The following is a 14,337-nucleotide window of genomic DNA, read 5'->3' as shown; positions in this document are numbered from 1 at the left end:
AGATGCAATATGATTTGATTGAGTGAACTATTTAACTTATTGCGGCATTTAGGCGGAGGTAGCCTACTAGGCTAGCCTACTCACGAAGGAACAGTAGCCTAAAATAAGTTTTCTGTGTAACGTACGTTCTGAACTATGTCATCATGTCATGTTTTAAATCAGGAAGGAAATATCCACCTACCACAGCCTTGGCATAAGACTTTGCTGACATCGTTTCTGACGGCTCTTCTTGTCTCGACAGGTGGGAAAGCCGCGATGAATACAGACGTGTCATTCGTAGGCTCCATAAAGAACATATAGCGCGTGTCAGCGCTAAGTGTGAAGCAGTTATCTCCGGTGTCCCAAAGCAAAGAAACAATGGAATCCTTCTCCAGACCTCCCGCCTTGATTTCCCACACTTGGTAGACCCTCACCCTGACGTGACGTTGCTTCAGATCTGATGTCCGGTTTGGCACAGGTTCCAGCACCTCATCGATCTGGTCATTTATTATCACCGGCATACTCTTGTTCACTTTGGCCGTGGTTCGTCGAGTGTTGATGTCACTCTCTTGTCCATCTTCTTGGAGCTTGCCCTCCACCACCACTTCGGACCGGTGCACCAACTCCTGTACCGATTCCAGCCGACGAGAGGATGGGTTACAAGTGAGACTGCCGCACAGAGCTCCTTGCTGGTGAAGGGACAAATAAGCAAAAAACCCATAAAGGACAGAAAGTGTGAAGTAATACCGTGCCATTGACTGATGTGCCTGCATAGTGTCTTGTCTTCGTTTTCTGCTAAACCTGGGGCAAAGCGCTGGCAAGTAGGCAAAGGAGTGTTAATTCAGGTGGAATTGCCGTTTTGCGAGACTGCGAGGTCAACACTAGTGAGTTCGCTCTGGCGCCGCAGTTTCAGCCGCGAGGTGGGCGGAGCTGCAACTAGGGAAAGACTCCGTGTGTGAGGATTCCCTCCATTGGCACGCGCCTACAGGGTTTACGCATTTAACACTGCACTGCATTTATTTATGAATCTCTCGGACTTATCATAATGATTTTAAAACATTTTATCGATGAGACAATTTAAAAGGGATTGAATAGTAAAATAATATTATTTATTTAAATTGTATATATTTAAATTAAACACAATCATATTTTGTTAGGCCTATATACTCTACAAGCATACAGGGCTTTATATTTATAAACACTATGCTACCTGCTTACAGACTCCAATGAATTACAAACAATATATAAACATACCACAGACAGTTTGTTTACAAATAAAATTCAATGCTTTTCATCTGCAGCAAAAAAAGGTTTTTGGGAGGTAATCAAAATGTTGTAAAACCATAATAGGCTACTATGGAATATGGGCTTACAAAACAGAACAATATGACTGCATGAGAAATCTATTTGGAGACAGACCAAACGAGTCTGATCCTGGATTACTTTGCTGTGAACCCAGGTTGGCCCAGTACTGGGTGGTAGCTTACACAAACTGAGAATTTTGAAGGGGCATTTGCCAATGCGATTAAAACTCATTAACCCCATATTTCCTCAACATTAAGACAAAATATGCACAATACAAGAATGCAGGCATATGACTAGACCAAATTATTTACATTTTATGTTTTATTTTGAGCACTCATCAATTCACATTATCATCCATATCAAATGCAGTAGCCTTTGTGTAAAAAAACAGTGGTCTCCTGTGTCAAAAGTTACACCCAGCTGAGAAACACTATTGTGAATGGTGCCTTTTTGCATGTCTACCACAATCACTCTGCTTTCAACTGACAGCCAATTACTGTGTGAAATCCCATCCTAGTTGTTGATGCAGACCACCCGCAGCTTGAATGGCTTTATTTTCTCTAGACTTGTGTGTGTTACAAATTTGTCAGGTTTCATTAGTCGATGCCTTTAATTATTCCATTACAAATTCAAAAGCCTCCCTTTTCATACAAGTAACCATTCATTCCTTTACTGTTTACTATATGCTTGCTTGCTTGCTCTATGCTTTAAGACATTTGCTGGCCGTTTCTGGATGGGTTCACCGTATCATTAAGTGACCATATGCTCATTGTTTAGCCATGAGCCATCAGTGCAAGGAATATCATGTTCTTATCTGTCATGTTCAGGACATACCCCTCTGGAGCAAGCACAAAGGCCCCATTCCTGAACCCTGACCACACACTTTTTCACGCTGGGCAGTCGCGTCCGCTGGCAAACCAGGAGCCTCTCTCTGTTTACCGTCTTCTCCCGTTCCTCCTGTCCTCATTCCTTGGCAAAGGCCCACCACTACCACCACCCCCTTTTTACCCCCTGAAGAACAACGTTGTGCAGTGCCCCGGCCGGGGTCCGACCACAACAGCCCTTGCGCCGGGGGCAGCTGCACATGAGAGAGGCGCCTGTGGCTGGGGCGACTAGCCTGCCAGGAGCCTGCTCTCCACCTGCTCCCCCCCTCCAGCCAGCCTCCATCTTTAACCAGCCCCCGGCCCAGGGCTCGCCATTGATCTGGCACGTCCAACCGGAGACACATGTGACTGCTTGAGCACAGCTGTGTGGGATTCCCCCCCTGCTTGAGCAAAAACACACATGCATGTGCACTTAGACACAGACACACACATATGTGCCTCAAGTGAATGTATGTGTGTGTGTGTGTGTGTACATGCCTCCTCCAATAATCATTTGAGCAGACAGAGCAGTTTGACATGTCTGCCACACCGCCTGACTTTGTAAAGTGATTGATTCTCCCTAAAAAAACGCAAGGGTGAGTGCACCCAAAAGTGAACATCATTATGTAGCTTGCATTGTTGGAATCCATCCTGGTAGCATTTTACAGGGATTACTTCCTGGCCTTAAACCCCACACATTTGTGAGAAAAGATGCTTGTCAGAACTGATCAGATTTCATTAGACCACCAATATGATTATGAAGATGAAAATTAGTTCTGGAATAAAAGTGATGCCTGAAAAAGATAGGAATTTCTCTTTGCTGGTAAGTTTTCATTATCCTAAATGGAAATCTATAGTATACAAAGAGCATGGACACCGCTCATCACAACGGCATCCTCTGGTTAGATACAGTAGATCAGAATCATGGACACTGCTGTAGTCCCTCTCATTCAAATTCTGATCAGCTGTTCCTTTCTGATGACTGTGCAGCTAAAAGCAATCCCCATATACAGTGCATTATGTTACCAATGCAGATGAAAAGGTTTTCATGCATCAAGTCTGGTCTCTAAGAGGCTATGCCATTTGCATTACTTTAAGAAATGCATTAAGCGGTAGAAGTCAACAAAAGGGTTGATGTACACGGTTATACATAACTGACATAAAGTATCTCTTTTTTTCTTCCCATGTAATGGATACATAGACCGCATTCTTTCAAATAGTTGACTAAACATTGAAATTACATTTATTTATTGTGTAACGTGTGTATGTAACCATTTCCGTACATGTGCTACATGAAAGTGTATGCCAGTGATCGTAAACTGTGAGTTTATTTTTTTTAAATCAAAATGATGTAACACGACGAGGGCATTGTTTGTCATTAGTAGACAAACAAGCAAACTGAAAAGCCAGATTAACACCAATCACACTGTTTCATAAATAACCTACTGAAATACAGTAGATGATACAAAACTATTTACAATGGCACAACTATAATTTGAAGAGAAGCTGTATATGAGGCAGCTTGTTAATCACTTCACTACAGTTTGGCCAGGGTTTTAAAAAACCAGAAAGCTCTGCAGGAGCTCTGCCAAAAAGCACCTTCCACATTGCCTGCCGTTCATCTTTACAGAATGCAAGTAGTTTTAATGCCACGGCTCATATGTAAAACGTACAGCAAAAAACTGTTGCAACACTGAAGAATGCTCCAAGTTATATGTTCCAGATGTAATCCAGGGTAAGAGGTATTCAAATCAGTTCCCAATAACCACAAAAGTAACCTCTCAATAACTCCTTGCTTTATGACTTGCACTGTAGCAGTGCTTTGTCTCTAGACAACAGATCTCATCAATGGCAAGAGTACACAGGTTAAAAATGTCAGTCCAAATCAGTATTTTCATTTATTTATTTGCATATCCGATCAGAATCCAATCTTCCTGATTGACTGTGCTAGTCCCTTCTAATCTTGCCTTAAGAAATTGTGTTGCCTTATGAGAGCCAAAAAGCCTAATTTACTAAGACCAGATAATATCATAATATACTTTGAGGGGGACATGTTACCCCCAATATTCAAAAATGCTCAAAATAATGACTTAATAATCATAAACTGGAAAATTGTATGTTAAATGGTCATGACCTGCCCCCCCCCCCCCATGTTGTTTAATTGTGTATTTAAGGTAATATCAATAAAAGTGCAGTTATGTTGTTTTGATTGAATAAGGATATCAAATAACAATAACCCAATTACAGTTCCACTGAAATGACTTGGAATACAAAATCTAATTTTTTTAATGAAAATGCATTAAAATGGTGGATATAAAGTTATGGAAAAGAGCTCTCCAAATGCTTCTGCAATGTTATTGTGGCTGGAGGTAACATTTTCACTGTTCACAGAGGTCTGTTACTGTGTCAGATTCATATTCAAGTTTTTACCCTGCTCTCATGTCAATCTGACCAATGACGGAACTGTTTAGATCCTTGAATCAATACACCCAGTCGTCCTGAAAAGCTGGTTGTCCTTGACCATCTCGGAGACAGAGGCTAGTTAGGAGCTGGCAGGAGTTACTTACCTATTACTCTACAGCATAGATGGACTCATCATAGCGCTGGCTGTGACCCAGCTGAGCACTTAACAACTCAGCCCCCAAACCAGCAGAAGAGTGAGCCGGACCCACCAGCATTTACCCACAATCCCACGGGACTGTACAACACAAGGTCATGGAAAAGGCCATTGGCCCAAAAAACAGGAGACAATGTCAATTTGCTCCAGTTGTTTTTCTCCAACAGGAAATGAATAATCAAGAGGAGAGCGGGGGTGTTAGGAGTAAAGTTACAAGTAAGGTCTCTGTTTAGAAATACTTAAGTATTGGTGTCAGACAAGAAAGACCACACTGGCAGAGACTCAAGTGGCACAAGGTTGGTCACAAGGAATCAAAGTGAAACTTTCGAACAAGAAGCTGGGGGTAAAAAAAAAAACTCACAAAGAATGCAAACTATGCAGCAGTCAACATTCTGATACCGAATACGACTTCATTCACAAATGAAGTGCGAAAACACAAATATGCATAGCGGAAATGTGGATTTAGAAAACTCGGGCCCGCAGAAGTGTACCGATTACATTAGGAAGCGTGACGTCCTTTTAAAGCTGTCGGAAATGGTAATGGAAGAACCTTCATTCTTCGCCATCACCTGCTTCTATGTTTCACAAGCAGTTAGCGCAGCCGAGCAGGTGGCTACATCTGTCAAACTGCCAATTCTGCCAGCAAGAACAATTCCAGCTCAAAAATGCTCTCGGTTATCTGGAGAAAAAAAATAGAAAATGGAGATTGGAGGCACCATAAAAGGAGAATACAAAAATTCACTCTATTTAATTTTAGCTGTATTCTGCGTAATTGCAGCCGGGTAAGAGGCTATTAAGCAGAGATTTAATATACTGAAAGTCAGTGCATTTATGCAGTTACTCTTTCCATGAAGTATTGAAATGGCTGTAAAATGCAAGTTACAGACTGCGGCTGGTTTAGGAGGGTTTTATTGATGAGATGATGGTGCATTTATGGACATGGAGGAAACCCTCCAAGGAAGCTTTATCACCCAGTGCACTGGTTAAATGAAGCAGTCAGTCAGATTCTTCCAGGACGTCTGACAAGCACTAAGCAGAGGTCTTTGTGGTACATGTTATTTTTACTACATCGATTCAGTCTTCTTACTGGATCATGAGACATAATCTTTTAAAAAGAGATTCACTTAGAGACAGCTCACATTTACTGACACTGGGCTTAAGCTTTATAGCTATTTGGCTGCCTTTTGCAATGGCAAAAGTCTTTCCAATGCATAGACAGTCCCATCACAAATATTGATATAAGGTATTTCTACAGGTTTAAAAACATGGTGGACACGAAAAGTCTTACTGTGTTAATTAAACCTTCCAATTTCATTGAACACCATTGGATTTAAGCTATATAAATAACAAACCCCACTATTAAGTAAAGTTTTAAACATGCATACATCACCCTAATGGATGCATCTACAGTTCAATAGCAGAAAACTCCTGTCAACTCCATCACAGATAAGGCAGAGTTTCTGGTCCCGAAGGGGCTATATGTTTGGGCAGTATTTCAGTACTGTTACATAAACAGAGCATAACCCAATCACATTAATCACATAATATCAACTAACAGCAATCAGGAAAGGGAAACAGAAATACAATGGGTGTAGTGTGTGTGTGTGAGGGTGCCTGCACGCATGTGTGTGTGTGGGGTAAATCTTCAAACTTCTCATCTTCATCTTCTACTTTGCGACTCAGCCAAACTATCCTATCGGGTTAATCTACTTAGAAGTCTCCAGGTCATATCTTTTGTATCGTTAGCCCTCATATGAATCATTTCAGAACATACTTAATTTCTTCTCACTAAGTATTGTATGCAGTGCAAAGGCTAGTTGGGTTGCTGCAGTGCAGGAATGCACAATCAGGCGGGAGGGATCCTCAGTATATTATGCAGCACAACCAAATTACCTCTGCATACCACACAAGACCAGTTAATGGCTGTCAAAGAAACATAAACACATTCACACGTGCGTGTATACGTCGCCACGTTATTACCTTCTCTTCCAGGAACCTTCTCATCAGTAGAACACACTATCTGTGACAAATAATCCCAGTGCTTTCGGTTAATCTCCAGTGAAATTAGTGTCTGCCAAGGGACTGATCTTCAGTGGGATTAAATGAACACATGGAGGCAAGATGCCATTTCTTCCTGTTTAATGCAGTGCATGACATTAACTCACATTTCACAGATCGCCTGTGGCATTATGAAACAATGCTTAAGTGAAAAACACTGACTTGGACTGATTTACAAATCACTGAAAAAAAATATTAAAATTAGTGTAAGCAGTGACTGATAGCAAATACATAATTATATTTATGACTTTATTAATATGGTATCAAAAATCAACTATTTACATATTTTGCAGTGAATAAAGAAAGAATGGAGAGTCTTCAAGAGGGGATGTTACAGAGGTAGAGGCTTCGTAGAAAAACTTTTTACATGAACAGTCCTTTTTTCCGTTTGTTTTTCTTTGCCGTGGCCACAGAGAGGGATGATCGTGGCGCTTCTGCCCACTCAGGAAGTTTCCTTTTCACTGGCTGGCTCACACTCTCGCTCTGCAGCAACAGAAATATAATTCAACATAATCATTAACCCAAGTCCATGCGGCTCAGTTTCAACCAAAATCATCCACAAAATCTGTATTAAAGCAGCAGTAACAGTCTTAAAGTAACAGTAAGGAGTTTTGGTTTGAAACTAGGGAGGTAAATCCTGAAAACATCTAAATCCTGTACCCATTTGACTTCTGCTACAATACGGAGTCATGCCACATGCAGAAGTTTTCGGATGATACTGCAATTGTGGGGTGTGTCAGGGGTGGGCAGGAGGATGAATACAGAAGCCTGGTGGAGGACTTTGTGCAGTGGTGCAAACTCAACCACCTCCAACTCAACACTTCGAAGACCAAGGAGATGGTGGTGGATTTCCGCAGGTCTAAGCCCGCTCTGCTACCAGTCTCCATTGATGGGGTCAATGTGGAGGTGGTAAATACCTACAAGTATCTGGGCTTACATCTGGACAATAAACTGGACTGGTCAGCAAATACTGAAGCACTCTACAAGAAAGGGCAGAGCAGGCTGTACTTCCTGAGGAGGCTGCGGTCCTTCAATGTCTGCAGTAAGCTCCTCAGGATGTTTTACCAATCTGTTGTTGCCAGCGTCCTCTTCTATGCTGTGGTATGCTGGGGAGGAAGCACAAAGAAGAAGGATGCTGGGCGACTAGACAGGCTAGTAAGGAAAGCTGGCTCTGTCGTGGGGGCTGAACTGGAGTGCATCACATCAATATCAGATAAAAGGACCCTGCGCAAACTGATCAACATCTTGGACAATGAATGTCATCCACCCCACAGCACTATTATAAAGCAAAAGAGCTTGATCAGCTGGAGACTTCGCTCACTGCCATGCACAACTGAAAGGCTGAGGAAGTCATTTGTCCCCAGGGCCATTGAACTGTTCAATGCTTCACTTAAGGGAAGAGGAGAGATAGACTTCTCTGCATAGTCTGTCTGCCTCTCCACCCTCTCCATGTTTGAGTTCCAACTGCCCACTACTGTTTTACTACTGTCCACAGCCTAATGTCTTACTACTGTTCTACTGCTACACTGATTTTCATGCTATATTAGCACACATGACCAATGGCTTCTGCTACAATACTGAATGGCTGTAACCCTATTACCTTAACCTATTCTTGCACTGATATAGTTTTTATATTACCTTGTCTACACTATACATTACTCTCTTATCTGTCCATATTATTTATGCTGGTCTCTAGACCTTACTCTTGCACTGTTGCACTGTTGGACTGCTTTTTGCACTTTCACCATGACACTCACTCTCTTGAGCACCTTACCATGCACACAGGCCAGTCCTGGCCCTGTCACTGCAAGCGTCTCATGCTTGATCATCCTCAAGCACACTGTGGATTTTTTAAATTTAATTTATATAGTATATTTAGTATTTAGTTTTTCTTATCTTCTACTGTCTCTCTATTGTACAGTGGAGTTTTGTTATATGTATATACTTATATTTACCCTTTCTACTGTAAGTGCATGTTGTGTATGATGTCTGTATGCTACTGAGACCTTGAATTTCCCCTTGGGGATCAATAAAGTATCTACTCTATCTATCTATCTATCTATCTATCTATCTATCTATCTATCTAAAAGGCATAAAACGCTTTGCAAACACCACTTAGAGCCCTGTTGACAGTAAGAAGCTTGCCAACATGCTAACTAAAGTTCTTCTGATGATATAGTCAGCAAGATCGTTCTGTGAAAGGTTTTCTTTCCATTTTGCAATGCGTCCCAACCTGAACACAGAACTATAGGGCATATCCTAGATGTCTGGTGGGATGTGCTTCTCTGCCCTTTGCATGATCATATTATCAAAATGAATTTGAAGATACCGTAAAACTTCAAATAATAGCCGAGTCCCAAATAGACGCCTGTCTCTTTTAAACTCCTGGCGTGGCTACAGGTTTGGGTTAAAGGCCGGTCTCCAATAGACTTTCAAAACTTTGCTTCGGTTTGTATTTAATCTTCTTAATCCCGTCAGATCAGCTGCTCAGCCCAATTCACACCAAAGATTCGCAATGACATGAAACCGTTGCAGAAAGGAGTTGGGTGTGAATTAGATGTTGCACGTACAGTAGTTGCAAGCCGTCGCAAAGCATTCACCATGTCTAAGTATAAGTATAGTAAGTATATATGCTCTTTTGATCCCGTGAGGGAAATTTGGTGTCTGCATTTATCCCAATCCGTGTATTAGTGAAACACACTCAGCACACAGTGAACACACAGTGAGGTGAAGCACACACTAATCCCGACGCAGTGAGCTGCCTGCTACAGCGGCGCTCGGGGAGCAGTGAGGGGTTAGGTGCCTTGCTCAATGGCACTTCAGCCGTTCCTTGGTGTCTAGTCACAGTTGCAAGGTTTTAGAATGGTGCAGACTGCACACGCTAACGTTATGATTAGATGGCCTTAAAAGACTGAGGTGGGGAAAAGCTAGAGTTCTAAATTGTGTAACTTTTTTCCAATATGAACTATGCCTATATGCCCGACTTCGTCATCGTTCAATTCATCCCTTGTGTTTAAAATTTGCGGATAGGCCGATGGTAAGCTTGTTTTTATGCTGGCAACAAAACAAAAGGGTTCGCGAACGTTATTCTTTATTCTAAATGCATACCGCCATGGCAATAAAGAGAGGTAGGCCTAGGCTATGATTTGAAACTGCTGGCACTTGACAGAAACCTCAATCACTTAACCCTGTCAGGGGACGTCATTATCAAATGATCAAATCTAAACACACTTATGCTGTTGTGTCCTGTGTCTACTGTCCGACCGTGGGGCTGGACGGCATGTTCAGTAGGATTAGAGGGTATGGCTTCAGCCCAGCCACCATTAGATAAGCTGTCTGACCCTGTGACCCCCTGATAGCATGGGGCAATGTAAACACCGGGCAGTGATGGCAACATCACGACCATGCGGCTTAGAGGAGGACCTGACCTTTGCACCAGGACCTGCAAAACCATGATCCCAGAGAAACCTCATCTGGCTAAAGGTATGCAGTCAATGCAGATGGCAAGATACAAGGCCATCATTTGATGATGAAGGGGGAAGGGGGTTGTTCTGTGAGGAAATTTGTTCTCTGCATTTTACCCATCCGGGAGTAGTGTGCACACATTTATACACACACACACTTGGAGCAGTGAGCTGGGAGCCCACATACGCTAGGAGCACTCCTTCACACCTGGAGCAGTGGGCAGCCCTTAATCCGACGCCCAGGGAGCAGTTGAGGGTTAGGTGCCTTGCTCAATGGCACCTCATCTGTGGATGTGGATGTGGGAAAGCGGTTTTAATCACTCCCCAAACCCACATTTTTCCTACCAGTCAGGGATTGAACCGGCTACCCTTCAGTCACAAGTCAAGGCCCCGGATTTAACCCACACTGACCAATGACCTGTGGCTTATGACGGCATTTATGTTAGCCAACACAACCCACCACATGACACACACACACACACACACGCGTGCACACAGTGGGATTCGTGATCTGGAAAAAATGTTTTGGGGAAAAAAAAAAAAAAAAAACTAATGTCATTGGTTGAAATGGCAACCTACTGTAGCTAGCATCCATGTAAACAGTGGAATTGCACCAAAGGGTAGAGCATCACTGCAAATGACACACAACAACAATAACATAAAAACACACACACACACACACACACACACACACACACACACACACACACGCAAGCCCAGCAGCGTCAATACAGGAAACCCTGGGCCGGCTAACATCGGATTACCATCCATCACAATTCCTGGTAAGCCATTTATCTGTCCCTCCAAATTTCATTTTCTTAAGAAGAGCGTTTTTTTTTTCAGTCTTTTTTTTTTGTCTCGTTCAATCCAGTCAGCGCTAAATCTTTGGTGACCTCACTGCAGAGACTCAAGGGAGCGCGGAAAACAGATCTGAGCCTTGATCTCTTTAGAAGGAGGCCCTAATGCGTGCGTATTGATCCGCTGGTTCATTTCAGAAGAGTTCTAAAAAAAATGCACGAATGACGATCTATTAAGGTTAACTCAGTAAATGAATTCTATCTGAAGTGCAAAGTAAAGGTCCATTAATGGTGTGTGTGGATCACAATCAAATAATTTATGATCTAGCACATACCTCACCGGCACTGACAGAAATCATTTGCCCTAAATTATACTTTTCTATTTACAGGACCATACATCATCTATTGAAAACTGTCACCATAAATATACAACTTTCTTTTAAACAACATTAATCTTTGTCCTTTGTCAAATATCAGCGAGACTGCACCTGTAAAAATGCATTATGCTTATGGCAATGTTAAGGTTCAAAATGACACGCTATAGTGAATCTGATGCTTTTTCCACTTCAACTGCCAAATAGGTTTTCCATGAACTTTGTTTCATCACTCATTTATCAATATCACGTTGAAAATAACTTTCAACACAGAGCACATTAGTACAATCTGGTTATATTAAATGTTGACCTCAGTCATAAATTTGCATCCAAACTGACTTTGTGTACATTCCTGCTTCTTGACCTGCTTAATGTTTAGAGCTCTGACCTGACATGGGGCAACAAGCAGGTGAACACCTTTGCTCCAGGAAAGACCTAACTGAAGAGAATCCAGATGTCATCACTGACGAGTGTGTGTATGACTAGTGAGTGTGGATAAGTGTGTGTGTGTGTGTGTGTGTTTCTGTCTGGTTTGCTTGCGTGCGAGAGTCTGTGAACATGCCATTCTGTGTACGCTTTTGTGAACATATATGGACTGTATGAGTGGGTATTTAGATGTCTGAGTGCATTAGCACGTCTGAATGTGCATGCCAGCGCACAAGGACGTGACCGTGTTTGTGTGTGTATGTGTGTCTGCCTGTCACCGAGTGAGTTGTGCAAGTCAAGCAGAAGCCAGGCCCCGGAGGCTGAGGTCGAGCCCTCGCATCGCCAGCCGAGACTGCCAAACGCGCTGATCTGATTGACCTCACTCACATGTGAGATCACTAGCAGGGGTCGAAAGGTCACCACTCGACGCGCACACAGGAGGAACGTCCCAAATAAGCAGGCTTGTCAGCCACTGGGTGGCCCTGTGTGGCTGGTGGTTCCACCACATTTCAACGCAGTGGCACATTTATATGCCTGAATTTACATTTACACCCAAAGTCTTTTAGCAGATGGACTCACCCACACAATGCCATTTTACAGTCAAAAATGATGAGAGCAACAGTCTAAAGCTTTTATCAGCGTTTGTTAACTTAAAGCAAAAAAGGAAAGGAACCTTGCTCACCCATTGCTACTACACTATTGGAGACCGCACATAAAATATGCGCTATGGAAAACGATAAATTGCCTGAGCGTACGTACGCAGAGCCGGCCATCTAATAACCAAATCATTTTTTTTTAAGATATTAAAGCAAACAGGACCGCAGGTGAGGCTGGCAATTTGCAGAGTACAAAAGAGGGGCGGGAGGGCCCTCTTTTGTGGAAGAGGAAGGGAGGTCTCCTGCTTTGAAGAGGATTTATGAGAGCACGGGCAATAAGAGGTTACGACTCTTCCACTGACTGGGCCACACAGGCCACCGCCACACATACCTCCCAACTCAGCTGGTTAGCTACTTCCTCGCAGATGTTTGAGGAGGCATTTGTGAGGCTAGACAAACTGAGAGATCTATAGCGTAATTTCCCAACTATTAGCCGTGGTATATACATTGATTTTGCAAAATGTCTTCAGCTATGAGGTTAATACACGGCGGCAGTTAATGGTGTTAATATGGTTTATTTTTTTTTTTACTTGCATAAAACACTGCCCTGCAGTTTATACACAATGCGGTTAATAGACAGGAAATTACTGTATCTGTTATTTCGTTATTGGTTCGTTTGATAGAGACAGTGATCATTGACAAACTATACAAAATACTGTAAATGAGCCAGTTTGCCATGTGGTCTAATTTTCCTCATTGGAAACATTGTCAATTCTTAAAAAGGCAACCCAGAATGAGAATATGAAGAACTAGAATGTTTAAATCACACCTCTGTGGTACTGTATGGACAAGCTACAAAATACTAAATGAAAACTGGTATCTAGACATTTACATTTCATAATGCTGTGATGGCGTAACAGCAAAATCCAAATGTATTTGTCACTGACAACAAAAGCACAGCCGATTTGAAGTGGCAATGCAGCGGGTGATAGACGCAGGCTTTTACCCCTCTTTATCTCCACTTAAACTCCATGGGGTTTTGAACCCATGACCTCAACTTCACCAGCTCTCCAGGTTAAGCCATGATAAGGATATCACCCCCATGTGTTGTAATGAGTGCGTGTTGCAGGCTGTAATCGCCAGGCACAGGAGATTTGGAGGCCAAGTTTCCATGCGGATGACATGAGGCGGAGGAGGATCTACCTGCTGCTGCGTGGGAGATTCGGCAAAGAGCTCCTGGGTGTCTGTGTCCAGCTCTTCCTGGTTCCACGAGGTTAAGTCCATGGCGGAGGTGTGGGGGGCGACCGCAGGGACGTCTCCGGCATGGGACCTGCCGTGAGTTGCACTATTGTCGCTCACCAAATCCTCATCCTGAGGCAAAGAGATTGAGAGATTGAGTTAAAGGTTTTGTCACGGAGTCTGGAAAGTTTGAACAAAAACTAAAAAAAACATGTATTGCAACGGAAATTCCAATCAGGACAGAAAGTGCTTTCAGGCACACTGCTTATTTAGAGAGCAGTTAACATTGAATTAACTCAGTCGATTACCCAAAGCTGTGATACAACTTTTGTTTTGTTGGGGAAAAATACTCCCAAATGTCTGAAATTGAATTAAAGGCTACAGGTAGTATAAGTACAGCAAAATACTGCATATCTTAATTATGTTATGCATATTTGTCTAAATTACAGGCATGTCTCTTTGTCTTAAGACGTGCTTAGTATAAGTATATATACTCTTTTTATTTATTTTTTTTGCTTAAAATATACTCAAAAGACAACTTATAGGAAAAGTGCTGTCACTCTGCCCCTCAGATAAGCATGGACAAACTAAGGATGTCTAGGAGGCTAGGGGCAGTATC

At 42.5% G+C, this 14,337-nt stretch overlaps 1 protein-coding gene across 2 annotated transcripts in view; it reads right to left on the bottom strand.

Moving 5' to 3' along the window:
• Positions 1–6,886: 6,886 nt before the first annotated feature.
• wrn (WRN RecQ like helicase) overlaps positions 6,887–14,337 on the bottom strand; it is a 35,777-nt gene continuing 28,326 nt past the window's right edge. The window contains exons 35-36 of one of the 2 annotated variants that reach the window (XM_042060685.1): positions 13,683–13,850; positions 6,887–7,305 (exon numbers count right to left, since the gene is read on the bottom strand). In XM_042060685.1, the coding sequence (XP_041916619.1) occupies positions 7,186–7,305; positions 13,683–13,850 (288 nt within the window). In that variant the 3' untranslated portion in view covers positions 6,887–7,185. Of the gene's footprint in view, positions 7,306–7,877; positions 7,929–13,682; positions 13,851–14,337 lie in introns of those variants that run through there. The other variant, XM_042060686.1, reaches the window with a different exon arrangement.

This window comes from Alosa sapidissima, chromosome 13, assembly GCF_018492685.1.
Source record: "Alosa sapidissima isolate fAloSap1 chromosome 13, fAloSap1.pri, whole genome shotgun sequence".
NCBI classification, from domain to species: domain Eukaryota; kingdom Metazoa; phylum Chordata; class Actinopteri; order Clupeiformes; family Clupeidae; genus Alosa; species Alosa sapidissima.
Note: the sequence above shows the minus strand (reverse complement) of the source record. Positions and strands in the feature narration are given on the sequence as shown.